General features: G+C 36.7%; 1 protein-coding gene across 1 annotated transcript in view; it reads left to right on the forward strand.

Annotated features, from left to right (window-relative positions):
• Positions 1-5,419: 5,419 nt before the first annotated feature.
• The window catches only part of CALCR (calcitonin receptor), a gene marked incomplete at its 3' end in the record, with an annotated part of 42,622 nt that continues 31,930 nt past the window's right edge, over positions 5,420-16,111 (forward strand). Inside the window, exons 1-3 of the mRNA XM_082692423.1 lie at positions 5,420-5,526; positions 12,087-12,243; positions 14,574-14,684. Of these exons, the coding sequence (XP_082548549.1) occupies positions 5,476-5,526; positions 12,087-12,243; positions 14,574-14,684 (319 nt within the window). The 5' untranslated portion in view covers positions 5,420-5,475. The remainder of the gene's footprint in view (positions 5,527-12,086; positions 12,244-14,573; positions 14,685-16,111) is intronic.

Here is a 16,111-nt window from a genome sequence, read left to right on the forward strand (position 1 = left end):
ATATGTGTAATGACTAAGAACATGAACTTCAAAATCAGCCCAATTAGAGTTTCTTCAATATAGTCAATGATACCCACATCCTCATCTTTGCTCATGCTGATTCTTTAAACTGGACTATTTTTCTTCTAACCTCTCACATATTGAAGTTAAACTTTATCCTGAGATGGTATTAAAACACACATAATAAGTGCATGATGTGCTTTTAATTAAACTGATTTGAGCCAAACAGTTCCTGTCTTTCCTTTCTCTATCATGGCTGCTATTGTAGATCCAGTACTAGAAAGGATTGATGAGGTCACAATGCCTTTTCCTCAAATTAGTCTTAATTAATGAAGTACTATCTAATTATTCATTAATAGTATCCATTTGAGTAATGTCACACTTTTGAACTGCACATGATTCTGAACCACTTCTCCAAGATTTCTCACTGATTAATGTTGCCTAGCCAACTGTTTAGAGGCAATCTATCTTTTTCATTCGATAAATGTTTATTGAACACTTACTACATCGGGCCCTTGACAAGAGTCAAAGGAAAAGTCATTTTTTCCCAATATGACATCATTTTTATTCTGCTTCTCTTCTCATCTAGACTCTTTTACATGACGTGCCAACCTGTTTACCAAAAACAGCTCCCCAAGGCAGAAATACCAATTCTTACTAACTAAACTTGGAGCTTGGAGTCAGATGAGCATTTTAAACCCATGATGAGAAGCAAAAAGTTGTTTTGCTTTGCATAATAGGCCAACAGAAATTGGGTTTATGATGACATTGTATCTTGGCAAGTGAGTTCCTGTAGTAATGAAGAACAATTTCCAAATAGATCATGTAATCAAGGCGTTATCCAAACAGAAGGCATTGTTAAGGCAACAAACCAGCAGACCTTGTGGCTTCACAAAATATATTTACCTGTCCACTTGGACTATACCTACAGAAGCTTACTAGATAGATCTGTCTTCAAAACAAATGTCAAATTTCGGATTTGAAATGGATTCTAGGCAATGGATTATAGACAAAATGGATTATAGACAAAAGGCTATAGCTACTCTGAGATAAGCAGTGCCTGTTTCTTCTCCTTCCTGCTCTTTGCCCATACCCCCATCCCTCTCCTGTTCTCATAGCCAGGGTATTAGGGGAGAGGATCTTAAAGAATAATGCTCCAAAGGAGCAATTGCCTCTGAGATGCCTTTTATAGCTTTGGGCTTTGTACCAAGGCTGGGGAATATTTAAGACCTCAGAAATTCCACTTTTGCTCCATGGAGAAGAAAAAAGAAAATTTTAAGTAAAAGGGCAGCTCTTTCTCATGACTTGCAAACTTAATAGACTATGGTGGGTTAGAAATTGCCATCGAGCCAAAAGAGCATGTTCCAAAGTATATTCTGTAGATGGGTTAATAACCGTGATTACAAAAAAAAAAAAAAAAGGTTTTTTTTCATCGTCAAACAGGCTTGGAGAATGAAGGCTTAATGAAGTCAAACTAGTGGTTTTGGTAGTGGAAAATTAGCTACTTTAATGTGCTAATGTCTATGGTATGGTAGATCTCTAAGAAGAATATAGGAAATGCTTAATTTCCTAAACATTTTTGGCCATGGAAACTTTATTTTATGCTGCTTCTCATGGGATTACTGCTATTCTATGGAATACACTTTTGGAAATGCTGATCTATGAGAATAGACACATTATTTTCAGACTTTGACATTTCATATTCTTTCCACAAAAAATAAATAAATAAAAACAATGTAACTTTACATGTCAAGGAAATTTGTTCTCCTTAAATGAAGATTATTCTATTCAATCATCATCATTGAATTAGTGATTTAGACTGAGTGTATTAATAGAAGTGGTTTCCACTGACCAGCTCATCCCTGCAACAAAGGAATACAATTTGCTAGGGAGGAGATTAGTGATGAGTGCTCCTTTGTGGATTCAAACCAGGGCAGATTCTGTTATCCTACCCAGTAGCTGAACCACTGTCCAAGGTTATTTCATTTCCATGTTCTGTATCAAACTCCACAGTCAAGTTTTTAGACTCTACCTTCATCTGGTTTCTATATGGGGCTATATGGGGCTTCCATAAAAGCTTTTATATTTTTTATTTTTTTATTTTTTTAAGATTTTATTTATTTGACAGATAGAGATCACAAGTAGGCAGAGAGGCAGGCAAAGAGAGAGAGATAGAGAGAGAGGAGGAAGCAGGCTCCCTGCTGAGCAGAGGCTCGATGCGGGGCTCGATTCCAGGATCCTGAAATCATGACCTGAGCTGAAGGCAGAGGCTTTAACCTACTGAGCCACCCAGGCACCCCAAGCTTTTATCTTTTTTAAAAAAGGGTGCCTAAAAGACATCTTGGAAACCACTGCACTAAGTAATTAGACTGCTGGACAGATCCAGGGGAATCAATATGTTTCACATATGGAAGTGTGTTCTTCCAGTCAAAGGAGGATTGGCCAAGGAGTCTTTACATAGACATGGAAGTGGTATAGAGGTGAAGCTACTTGTCTAAAATAAAAGAAATCATAAAAGTAAAAGTAGAAATTAGAATCTCTTGGCTCTACAATTAGGGCTCTTTGGGAAAAGAATAATGCTTGCTGTCTTACCACATTCTGACCCTACATCACCCCTTAAACTAAGCAACCAACATTCACCGAGCACTTACTGTGTTCCAGATTTCTTTCTAGGTTCTTGGGTGGCAAAACTGAATAAAGTCCTTCCTGTAGAGAAGGAATAGGGAAAACATCAGGAAGTAAACAAATAAATCGTCTAATGTCAAAGTCAAGCTTTGTTCTGGTTTCTCAGTCATTTTCCAGGATTCCAGATGACTGTCTGATCACAGGCTACCTGTCTCAGAAATACCCACTCCAAATCGAACATTTCCAAGTTTCATATTTATCTCCATTAGCCGCTGTTTGCCCGACTTTGTCCTTTCCTGTTTGGGTGCAGGTTTAACTCTCTAAGCCTTAGGCTAAAACAGTTCTCTTCAGAGTCACTGAATTCTGAACCCTACCTGTTGGAAACTTCAGGTTAGTCTTTCCTGAGAGTCCACACTGCAATATATCCGTTCTTTGATCATCCATTCAACTAAGCTATGGGTCTCTGTTAGTTCATTTGGGTTCTCCATGTCTGTCATTCTTTTTAACTTCATCCTTTTTTTCCCTCTTTCCTTGAAAGAATCTTCGTGAAGGTGAATTACTTCATTTTCCATTCTTTTTTTTTTTAAGATTTTATTAATTAATTTGACAGAGATCACAAGTAGGCAGAGAGGCAGGCAGAGAGAGAGAGGAGGAAGCAGGCTCCCAGCGGAGCAGAAAACCCAACACGGGACTCGATCCCGGGACCCTGGGACCATGACCCGAGCCGAAGGCAGAGGCTTTAACCCACTGAGCCATCCAGGCGCCCCTTCATTCTCCATTCTGATTCTACTTTTTTTTTTTTTTTTTTGCCATGTTTTTCTCCCTTAAATTCATAAAGCCCTGTCTTTATTCACTATTTCTACTTCCATGTTCTCCTTCTCCTCTTCTCAGATCACCATGAAATACTTCTCTCAAAGAGAGGCATATCTGAAAAGTGCTGTTTTAACCTGGGAGAATTACGACTGAACCTTTCTGACTAGAGGCAGGTTCAGTATAGCCCAGATCTTCTATAAAGTTGCACATGAGAAATTTGTTATAGTTCAAAATAAGGCAAGAATATTTAAAGTTATAGACCTCTTCACTTAATAGGAAAAAGGAAAGGACTCTGTTTTTTGACTAAACCACTCTGTCATTTCTAAATATTCATTGAGATCCATGCCCATACTATTTTCATTCCCCTTAGTTGTTCATGGTACAATCATAAAAGCAGTGTGTGGGGCTATGAAACCATGGGGCTTCCCTTTCCTATAGCAAAATGACTGGGAAGCCTCACTCACCTTCAAGGGGACAATTGTCCCACAACCTCTAATGCTCCTCATGGTAACGATACTGTTGAGCCAAAACCTAGCAACTTATACTTTATAAAATGTCAAATGACATCAAATATATAACATAGATAGAACAAGCCAATTAACTGCCTAATCACCCCATATTCACCTTCATAGAAAAGCTGACTTCTCACTGTACTTAGCCCTCACATTTGGAATTAATGAGTAGAACTTTCATCTGAAGAAGAGATCTGGCTTTTAATTCTGGCACCCATCATGTTCCACACATCCTGCTTCTCTTAGAGGCTAAATCATAGGATCACCATAAGCAGCAGACCGTTAGAAATTCAATGTATGTCTATAATTTCCCTCTAAAAAAGCAGGATCTAGTTAAGGGAAGCTGTGTTAATTTCATGAGTACCCATAATACATTTCTTTTTTTTCCCCCATAATACATTTCAAAAGTCCTACCTTTCACCCCAGAATAAGACTCATCCAATACTCAGGTAGCAATATTTTCCATTGAGGGAGAAGACAAATTAAAATCTCCTTCTCTTTCCCCTACTTCCCTTCTTGAATTCCTTCACTGTCCGTCCTTTTACTTGGGCTAGCAAACTGGGAGAAAACTTTAATTTCTTCTTCATTTTCTCTTCCCATAGTACTAATATATAAATGGAATACAACTTACTCATTTGGGAGCCAGTAAACCAGGCAAACAATGTAGATACTAACTTAGACCTTGGAGAAAGTATAAGACATATGATGCAGTCATAACCACTCACCCTTAGGTGAAATACAGTTTCACACAAATATCACTGATGAAAAAAATATATATATACATATTTAATTTTTTGCTTTTTTATTACCTTTCCTTGTGTAAAATTATCTGCACAGTCACGAAAAATTGTTATTTGTGACACAGCCGCATGTTTCTCTTACATGCTTGTGAGAAGGAATGGTGAGCTGTTAGGTGACATAGTCAGTCCTTGCTATTGAAGAAATTTATTCTTAGTAGCAACTTGAAGCTTGTAGAAAATTTTGTAGGAAAGAAAAATGCTCAAGGCTCTAAATAAGACTACTCAAGTCAAAGTTGGCCTTAAATTACCTAGAGGGATGACTAACGATCCTTTACAAATCGTTAGGTCGTATTCATTCTTGTCCAGTGAAATGATTTCTTTGTGGATGTTTCCACTGAAATTTTCAGCAGTTTTACTGATGCCATGGATTAACTGAAGTCCACATTGGCTGCTCTTGATTTCTCCGAATCCTTTATTTTGGTCCTGATAGGTAAAGGTGGTTCCGGAATTTCATAATAGGACTTTTGACAATGACCAGACACCAGTCCTCCCTGGCTGGAAGGAAGGGGCGTAGAACATGCGACTCTATTTGCATCCCCAGCATATTGCTTACATACATGAATTTTATGTAGAGTGTCTTGGGACATGATCCTCTCCAAGTGAAATAGAAAGAGAAGAAAAAGAAATGAACTCTAGTCAAGATTAAAGCTGTATTTATTAATGTAAATGTCTTTGTTACATTTATGTTTTTCTAGGATTTGGACGACCATCTTCAAAAACCAAAAATGAAGTTCACATTCACACGCCGGTGCTTGGTACTCTTCATCTTTCTAAATGTAAGTAAAACATCATTTTTAAGCTACATTAATCAAGAATGCTGAAATAGAGCGTACGATTGAATAGACATTTGGAAGGGTAGACATCTTGCCAAAACTAAGTTCCACCAGCCATAAGTTCCTCAAAACTATCCTTTTATTGATATTTTGTTAACAGATCCACACTCTGAATTTTCCTAATTTAGATTAGTGTTATGGTTCCCTGAGAAATGTGAGCTTTGTTTACAAAACTTTAGCATTAACTTGAAACATATCCACATTATCTTGGAATTTAACATGAAAGGTTAATAATGTTCCTGGGTAAAACATTTTTCATGTTAGACAGGTGGATTTGAAACAGTTTCTAGGCTCCTGTCTTTTTCAAACATCTGAACACTTTCAGTCAGGTTATTAATTTTAAATGCATCCCTCAAAAAAACTAAGAATCTTAAGTCTTAACAGACCAATGTCATTTCATAACTCCTTCTCTAACCTTTTAAATCATGTCCAATTTATGAGCTTTTATATTGTTTTATTTCTAAATGGTTAGCAAGAAGTCAGAACTGCAATTATCTTAGAAAATGCTACCGGGGCCTGTCTATTTATTTGTGTTGACTTCACTAACCCACCATCATATCAGCTTCCACAACACACATGAAAGAGAGATGAGTAAATTTTACATAAATAAATTAGGAGTTGTCTTTATGCTTATCCTTTCTAGCACATCAGAACAACAGTGACCAATGAATCATAAGGGCAATAAAAATCAGTCAGTACCTGATATTATTATAGTCACCTAAACAAAACTCTCCCAGGGTTCCAGAACCTACATTTTTAATTCATGAATAGTCATAGGCTTACAAGTTTGCATAAACTATTTCTCTTAACATTATTCAGGAAAAAGTACTAATATTCCAAAAATGTTCATCTGATTTTTAAGGGAATTTTTACTTTGTAATGATATACATTAAATAAATGGTCTATGGGTATGATTGTTAATGTGGCCCTTTTGTATCTACTTGGATAATGAGTATAGTCTATTTTATTATGTAATATTGTTGTATTATTTTAATCTTTAGATAAAATACAGTATAATTTGCTAAAAGTAATCCAGTATTTGGAAATGCAAGTAACTTCATGTCATTGTAAATATAATAAAAACACTTAAACAAGAATATTTTAGGAACTACTAGCATATTTAATTTTGTCTCTAACTGCCCATGACTTATATGAGATTCTATAGTTGCAGAAATAGTGATATATGCCAATTCATAATTGATATTATTATTTTTAGAGCTTAAATTAAACCCTTGTGATCAATTACATGTAAATATTTCTAAATAATTTTATTTCATAAACCATATAATTATATTCAACAGTGACAGAACAAAAGTAGTTACTAAGTTACTAAAGTAACTTACTCGATACAAATAAGACAGTTTGAATACTACTGCAAAGATGAGAGATCATTTCTGATATGTTATTCAAAACTTTTACCCAATATATCTTATAATTCAGACATTAAAAGAATTTCATGTATTTGAGCCCTGGACAAAAAAGTTTTCTGACTTGTCAGCATCTCTTTGCTAGCAAACATGCTGCACAGGGCACCTGAGTGATTTTGTGCTCTCTGCTGTGACAAAGAGAAATTTGCTTCTTTATCCTGTATTTGGTTCATATATTTGATTTGGAGAATTCTACCATAAAAAATTTTTGATATGTTGGTTTCCTCCTAAAACATTCATTGTGTTTCACAATGGATACTCCTCCAAGAAAATTAAATTTTTTAATAAAGCGATATTGATTTAAATCACTATAAAATATTGTTTCTTAAGTACATTGGTTTGAAAAACCACTATGAGTGAATTCTACGAACCTGATTTCCAAATGCTCTTTAAAGTATCAGTTTGTTACCACATTCCATGAGCCTAAGTTTACATTAAGCAAAACCATCCCCTCACTTTCTCTCCCTTACCTACAGTAATGCAATAAATAGACTTAGGACAGGGCTTGACACATAGCGAGCCTCAAAAATGTAGTGATGATGATAATTATAACAACGATGATGAGGACATAGAAAAACTAGATTCTTTGGAGAAGCATTCTGTTGTTAATTAAGCTGCATTCCCTTATTTGCTTAGAATTTAAAATTATGCAGCATATATATAATGCTTGCATAGAAAGTACATAGGATACCAACCATCTGATGCTATCTGGAAAAACCAGGGCTAATACTTTACAAAGTTCTGTTTTATCCATTGTTATTTTGAAAAGTGTAAGTAAGTGAAACCTACAAATAAAATCCTAACATCTACATTGTCAGTATTAAGGATGGCGACATCAGAATCCTGTTGGTTCTATCAGGTTGTGGATTCTAGAATCATGTTCCTTTTAGAGTAGTTGTGTCTCTGATAATCATTAGGAATCTTTCCCTATGCTAGCACCATTGCATAGGTTCCCACGTTCATTAGGTTTAAACCACTGAAGAGATGGACCGTTTCTTAAAGTTTTACACAGAACAGTCCTGTAATTATTTTTGTCTCTGTGCTTCTAGAAACCACCTGTAACCCAAAAGTAGGCTGGTTGTCTTACATCAAAGTAGGAATTCCTTGACTCCATGACCATTCAAACCAGATTGCTTTCCACTAAACTCCATGACGAGTGTGCACAAAACCTAGAATGTAAGCCCCATGAGGGCAGGGACCTGGCTAGTCTTCTTCACTGCTGAGTCTCCAGCACCTAGAACAGTACCCGGCATGTGGGAAGCAGAGTATTTATTACCCGAAAGAACCAGCGGTGTTTCGGCTGAGGACTACAGGTATTGGTGGCAGCTTGGCAGTCGTATTTGTGGCGCCATTTGCTTGCACCTTTAGGAGTGACATCACATATACGGTGGCTAAACTGCTACACAGGACAACAATTAAGAGGTTGGTTTTTGTTTTGCTTTGGAAAAATCATGTAAAATCATGTAAGATGTATGTAAACCTTTGAGTACCAATCGTTATCCACAAAAGCAATGTGCCCTTAACATCTCATCTCTACCCTCACGTGAGCATAAAATATTTATTTACACCCCAAATATATAACATAAATGTAATACTTATGATAGGTAAATTTTTAAAAAATCTTTCACATTTCTTGGTGGTTTTATCTACTCACTATGCTTCTATTTTGCCTCTATATTGCTGAAAACTCTACCACCTCACTAGCCATTTTTATTGGTACAAAATTGTCAGCAAAAAGTGTATATGTCCAATGAACTTTATGAAATTTGTATATGTATTATTGTCAAGCAGTAGTAATTCCATTTTTGGAATTATATATATATCTGTCTATGTCCACCTACATAGACAGATTTCCTCAATGTGTATGTTATTTTCAGAAAAAAAATCACTGAAACATTCAGTTACCACTGGAAAGATTCCATCATCAAGCTCACACACGAACCAGACAAGGAGCAGACTCAGACCACTATGGCTTATCTACAACAGGAGTTCTAATTTCTCATTCCTTCAGTGTTGAAACAATCTCTATGGAACCAGGCTCCAAACCAAGTTCACTGGAGTTTGTTTCAATATTGCAAGAATGGTAGGATTGATGCTACTATCGTCCACATGATTGACACCTGCTCTTTCAGATGGTCATATTTATACTGTTACTGGTGTTAAAACTGCATTAGAACAAATAATGCTGTAATTGAAACTACAAGTACAGGGTTTTCCTCTTGATATCTTTGTACATAATGCCCCCCCCACCATGGTTTCCAGGAACATTTCTTAACTGGCTGCCCAGTCCATTTAAAGATAGAATTCAGAATGTTACTTCTGGAAAGAATGCCAAACTTAAACAAAATAGTCCCTAATATCTAAAATATAAATTTTATATATGACATCACATTCCATCCTCTAATATGATTTGCATATGGTGAGAAAGATGGCCCATAAATAAGTAATACATGAAATGATAATTCTCATGTCAATGAAAGATTCTAAGAATAGAGGCACAAAAAATGTAAAATAGATGCCCAAGGTTAACCTGTAATTAATATCTCTTATTGTGAGGAACACAATGATCTATTAAAGACCATGGTTATGGTGATCTCTAGTGAGATTATTAAAACATGCACAGACACGTGTGTTCATACAAATGTAGGTTCATACAATCCAAAATGAAGTCTTAACATGAAATCTCTTCAAAATAAGTCTTTGTTACCCCCAAAACACATTCCAATTCCTGAAGGAATTTCTGAGCATTCAGTGATTGATGATTCTTTACTGTCACAATTTCTGGTGTCTGAAAATATTTTATGATGTTGCTCCTTCTTGCTAGTCTGTAAGCTCCACGAGGGCAGGATCTATGCTTGTTTTATCCAGCACTGTATCCTCAGTTGCTAACATAATGCTTGACTTCCTAGCAAACAATGACTATTTGCCAATTGGTTGGTCTTAAAATAAGTAAGAAAGGGTCATATGACGGCACAATGATGTTCAACTACATTGGTAAAGGATCTGTACATTTTTAAATAATTTCTGCCAGTACATTAATTTCTCTTTTCATTGTCATACACTCAAGAGGCATTAAAATTAGAAATAATCCGAATAGTTAAAGAGTAGTATCAGCCATACTCACAGTAAGTGTCCATCTAGAGTTAGAAGTATCAAGTATTCAGAACCTCTTCTGTTGGTAAGCAATTTCTGCTTGGATGGCTTGCTGGCACCTTCAAAACAAGTACAAAAGAGAACTTACCTTCTTCCCCCTCTAAGGGTTTTCTTTGCCCAACTTCTCCCTTCTCAGGGCACTCCCACGTTTTCCATTATATAGGTTAAAATATCAGAGCTATCAGACTATTACTGTTCTCCTTTCCTTGTATTTCCTTACATTCAAATATATCTTTTTATTATTTGAGAGAATGCTGAGGGCTGTGCTTCCCTGCTCCCTCCTGCTGTGATCCAGTCATGCCTTGGGCTTCCTGGCTCCCTCCCCAGCTCTGATCTGTGGACATCTGATGCCCACCACATGAATTTTCCTAACACTTTCCTTTCGCAACCTTCACTGATCAAAAACTGGCATGAGATTTTTATTTTAGTCATGTTGTAGTAACATTAGCTAAAATGTATTGAACCTTTCATTGCACCATGCACTTTGTATTTATTTTCTTAGGGCTCTGTATTTCCTGATTTTCCTTGACTCCATTTATTACTAACCCCCAAAGATGCTCCCCTCCAGGAAGGATGGTTTCCTTGCAGTGTCTCACACATGTCACTTCCTACCTCTGGAACTTAGATGCGTTCCTTTCCCTCCATCCAGAAAGCTTTCCCTCTCTTCGGCTTGCTGTAGTCATCCCTGACTGCTCTTGCTCTCTGTCCTCCGTCTGTTTTGAATTGTTGCTGTATCATGCACTGTATAGTTTAGCATTTAGAGCCAAACTATCTTAGAGGATAGGACGCCGGTCTTCACAATGACACACACTGGAAAACAGTGTGGTTCTCCTATGAGTCGCCTGACTTATACAGCTCAACTTAATAAAAACGAGTTTGTTTTAGAGACTGTGAGGCATTAAAAAAAAAAAAAGTACCCAACGCTATTTCTGCCATCGGTACATTTGGGGAAACTTTAATCTTAGAATAATTTAGACAGAATAAGGCCAAATAAGCAGTGTGTTTAACAGGTGTGATAGAAAAAGAGCAAGGAGTATTCTTAACTTTAGAAGAAGAAAAGCCAGTGCGGGCTGAAGCTTGCAGTCTTCTCTGAAAAAGGTCTCTATGTGGAAAACGGATATAGAAAAATCACAGATTCAGGCGCCACCAAAAACATCACGGCCACCAAAGAGATTGAACTCTAAATAAACCCAACTTGGGACGGTGGGTCAGATGGTGATCGTGACCCTTGTCCACCTGAACCAAAAAAGCAGAAGCACTAGGAGAAATATTTAAGATTTACATTGGTTTTCAGCAGTGAGAATAAATACCCTGTGTAAATCATCTGCTGATGAAACCAAATTATCAAAGATATTGAGGCCAAGCATCAAACGCAGAGTATCTCAGAAGAACAGATTTTGTTTGTTCTGTGGAAAAACTGGGGTGAATTTTTGGCAGTGTACATATTCTAAGCACAAATTTTTAAAAAGCTAAAATAATCTAATATAAAAGCTTATTTATTGCAGTAATATATCTATTTTTAATAGTATGACTCATGATTATTAGAAGTTCCAAAGAGGGCAAAATTGATTTAATGTTAGTATTTTTTGGAAATCAGGTTATTTGTTTTGTTTACTTATAAACTTTACAGTGATAATAAAATTAAAACACTCTTATATGATAAAGAGGTGCGTGGGTTTGGGTGGGTGCTATACATTTTTAGCAGTGAATGGAACAAATACACATGTGAAATTTGTAGGTGGAATTTGTAGATGAAATATAAATATACTTTTTAGTTATGAAGAAAAATATCCTATGTGGAGACTATTCGTAATTGTTACTCATGAAGGAAAATGTTTTCAAACTTTTTGATTGTTTCATTTATTTTTGCATTCACCCATTCCCGCTCTGTGTAAGTAACCAATGTTTTTTTTTTAAATACAGCACCCAACCCCAATTCTTCCTGCCAATTCGAATAACACCTATCCTCCCAATATGAAGTCCGAGCCATTTCTGTACGTCCTAGGACGAAAGAAAATGTCGGATGCGCAGTACAAATGCTATGACCGCATGCAGCAGTTACCCCCATACCAAGGAGAAGGTAAGAAGATGGATCTCCGCAAATATGTTTTCAAGCATCATTAAAGGCTCATTTTCTTCCGTGGATAAATATGTTTTGACTAATTTTAATATGCCAGCATTTTTAACAGTGGTTTTCAAGTTATGGTATGTTTGTGTATGTCATGTTGGAGACATGTCTACTTTCTTTGCCCAGGCTCACCCAACTGGTTTTGGGCTAACAGCAGCACCCATGACAAAATTACTATAATAACTCAGTATTCACACCTGGCAAGGAGGAACAATACGGGCTAAGTGATGGAAAGGAACTGGAAAATGACAGGAAGGGAAGTGGAAAATATTGGGCAGAGAATTAGCCTCAGGTCAATCCTGTCAAAACCCTGTCTTGCTTGGGTTAATGAGGCAGTATCTTTCCTTAACTGTCAATGGGTTGGCAACTCTGGCTATTCCTTTCTCTTTTCTACGCCCAGTTCTCAGAGGAACTAGTAAAATCTGTCTCCTAGGCAGGCATTGTTTATCTACCACCTTCTCTAGAATACTCTGTGGGACTGTTCAAATATTTTCAGAACCAAGCTCATTCTATTAGCTATAGAAGGCTATGTGATTGCCAAACATTACTACATCCAGTTCTCTCCCCTGTCCCCTAAAGCATTTGAAAAGTCCCAACAAGACCATGTGTACCCTTGTATATTCTAAGATAACACTGCTTGGTAGGGGGAATATTTTTTAAGTATATTCTATTTCTACGTGTGGTTTGTCTTCAAATAGTTAAAGTTTTAATTTCTAGTTCCTATTTTTAGCATTTTCCTTTAAACAAAACTCAAGACCATTAAAAGACAGGTACATGTTATTCTTCCGTCTGCACAGTTTTAATGTGTTTTTAAGAACCTGAAAAGTTATTAGATGTGGCTCTGCCCACAGACAAACCATTCCTCTGAAACAAATGAAACGATAGAAACACGAAATTTATTTTCGGAGACCAAGTGAGAGCAGGCTCCTGCACTTCAGTCCTAATCATTTGGGGAGGTTGAACTTTCAGACTATGATCATTATATTGAGATTTTTTTCTTTTCTTTTTAATCTTTTTGCTCTTTTCTATTCCTTTCTTTCTCCTCCCTCCCTCCCTCCCACCATCACCATCTGTCTCCCTCTCTTTCTTTCTTGTCCGTCCGTCCTTCCTTCCTTCCTTCTTTCCTTCCTTCCTTTCTCTCTTTCTCTCTAAGAACTGACTTCCAAGGCTGAGTCTTAATCTTTTGGATAGCTTTATAGAGGCAAATCTTCACGTGTTAGGGTAGATTAAATTTTGAAAGGAGTGAGAAACTACTTGGAGCCAAAGCTGATAAATACATAAACTGCTCAAACTGAGCATTGCTTTAGTCACTAATAAAGTGTGATTCTAAAATAATAAGACTAGTTTTATACGTAATCTGTTAACTGTCTACAAATGCAACTCCAATAGGAATTTTGAACAATTGAATTTTAAACCCTTGGATTAAGAATAGAATTATCCAAGGGATGCCTGGGCGGCTCAGTCTGTTAAGCATCATGACTTAACAGGTCATGATCTCAGGGTTGTGGGATTAAGCCCTGAGTCAGGCTCTGTACTCAGCGGGGAGTCTGAGGATTTTCTCTTGCCTTCTCCCTCTGCTCCTCCCCTGCTCTTGTGTGTACTCTCTTGCTCTCTCTCTCAGGAAAATAAATAGATCTTTTAAAAAATTAAGAATAGAGCCATCCAAGGCAACCAATTTTAAGTTAATGTTTAGGAAGATCTGTATGTTCTAAAGCCATAGAATTTTTTCAAATTAAGCCTCTTATCCAGGGGTGATATTGCATATACTTTTGCAAGATTTCTTTGCAGCATTTCTGAAGATATTTTCTTTTTTTTGAAAAAGATTTTATTCATTTATTTGACAGACAGAGACCACAAGCAGGCAGAGAGGTAGGCAGAGAGAGGAATGGAAGCAGGATCCCCACTGAGCAGAGATTCTGATGCAGGGTTCGATCCCAGGACCCTGAGCCCAAGGCAGAGGCTTTAGCCCACTGAGCCACCCAGGCGCCCCTCTGAAGATATTTTAAAGGAAAGATTTTGGAGGAAAGATTCCATACAGATGACATGCATGTCTTTTGAAGAGCAAATGGAGAAAACCTATAAAAATGTAAATTTGATTAAGAGTTGGTAAAGTTAATATCTTTATTTTGTTGCTGCTGCTGTTCTTTCTAATATTTCTATATGCACACAGAGAGCTCCAGAATAACTATTAAATGGCTAGATCCTATCGAACACTGTTAAGTCCTGTTGATGATTCTGCAACTTTTTCCAACGTCAATATTAATTTCTTTCTGAATCATCAGGTCCGTATTGCAACCGTACCTGGGATGGATGGCTGTGTTGGGATGATACACCGGCTGGAGTATTGTCCCATCAGTACTGCCCAGATTACTTTCCAGACTTTGATCCAACAGGTAAAATATTTCTTTTTATTTCATATTTTGCTATAAAGCCTTTAGAATTTTCATGGTTCTGAAAAGAAAATCAGATGTAAAGGATACCTATCAAATCATACTCTATGTGTTTCAGCACTTTCTGAAGCCTTTCTTCATGTGAAATATCACCCAGTTGTACAAGTATTTCAAGCTCTCCTTATTTTTTAGGTCATGTTACTGGTCCAATGTGCACATGGGTCTCCAATTCTAAATGAAAGTTAGATTTTTATGTATTTCAAATACTTAATTTTAAATTAATTTTTTAACTCTTGAGGTTTTATTTAAAGGTGGTTGTTTTTCAGTTTTCAGCTGTCGCACGTTTGATGACTTATGCAAATACTTGATCTAGACTTTCTGTATATGAGACTGGTAGAGTACACACAATGGAAATTTTATGTAACACTGGAAGTTATATAAAACTGTCATATGTAAAGGAAAAGAAATCAGAAGATAGTAACTCTAGACACTTGCTAGATTTCTTTTCCAAAAGTAGATTATTAATATATGTTTGGTAAATAAAACTAATGATAAAATGAATGGATCATACTAACATCCCCCTCCAGGCCCTGCACAACGTGAGTGGTCAACAAATGTGTGTTAAATAAATAAGTGACACCAAATTCATTTTAGTTATAAAAGTAACATAGGAATACTTCTCATTGAGTATCATTTTTTACTTTTCAAAACAATTTCATGTGTATTATCTAAATGTATATACTCACACAATATTTGATACAAAATTGCAAGCGAACCAAGTCTCCTGAGCTCTTACCTAACCCTCTCTTTACAAGTCAGTACAACAGCCTTGGAAAAGCATTTGAGAAACAGTATTGCTAATTCCCCATGCACACTCACTCATGCAGATTAAAAGCACTTAGAATACTTAAAAAAAATGTTAATTTCCTAGGGAAGACATGTTTTTCCTTCAGGCCTTCATCTAGCCACACTGGTATAATTGGAAATTGAATCAGGGTACATGGAGAGGATGAGAGTCTAGGGGTACCATCTACCAAGTGGAGTAAGGAAGAAGCTAGGGGGGCTGATGCGACGTATCTCAGAAACGTCAGCTATCCAGATAGATTCGATGTCTGGAATCCATGATGCTCAATGGTTAGTGGTCAGGAGCAACGCAAAGAATGTGGAAAGAGGTATCTGAGTTTGTCTTACAGCCTCAGGCCAGAGAGTAGACACATGAAGGACCGGGAATGGATTTAGATAGGGGCTGGTGGTGAGTGATTCTCGACTTGGCTAAGAACCTTGAAAACTTATCAAAATCCTGATGCCTGATACCACCCCAGACATTCTGAATTAACTAGTTTGGAGTATAACCTGGACATGAAGATCTCTTAAAGTTCTGCTTTTGATGAAACATGCAGTCAAGATGAAAGTGTGTTAAGAAAATAAAA

Source organism: Mustela nivalis (genome assembly GCF_964662115.1).
Source record: "Mustela nivalis genome assembly, chromosome: 12".
In the NCBI taxonomy this organism is placed as follows: Eukaryota; Metazoa; Chordata; class Mammalia; order Carnivora; family Mustelidae; genus Mustela; species Mustela nivalis.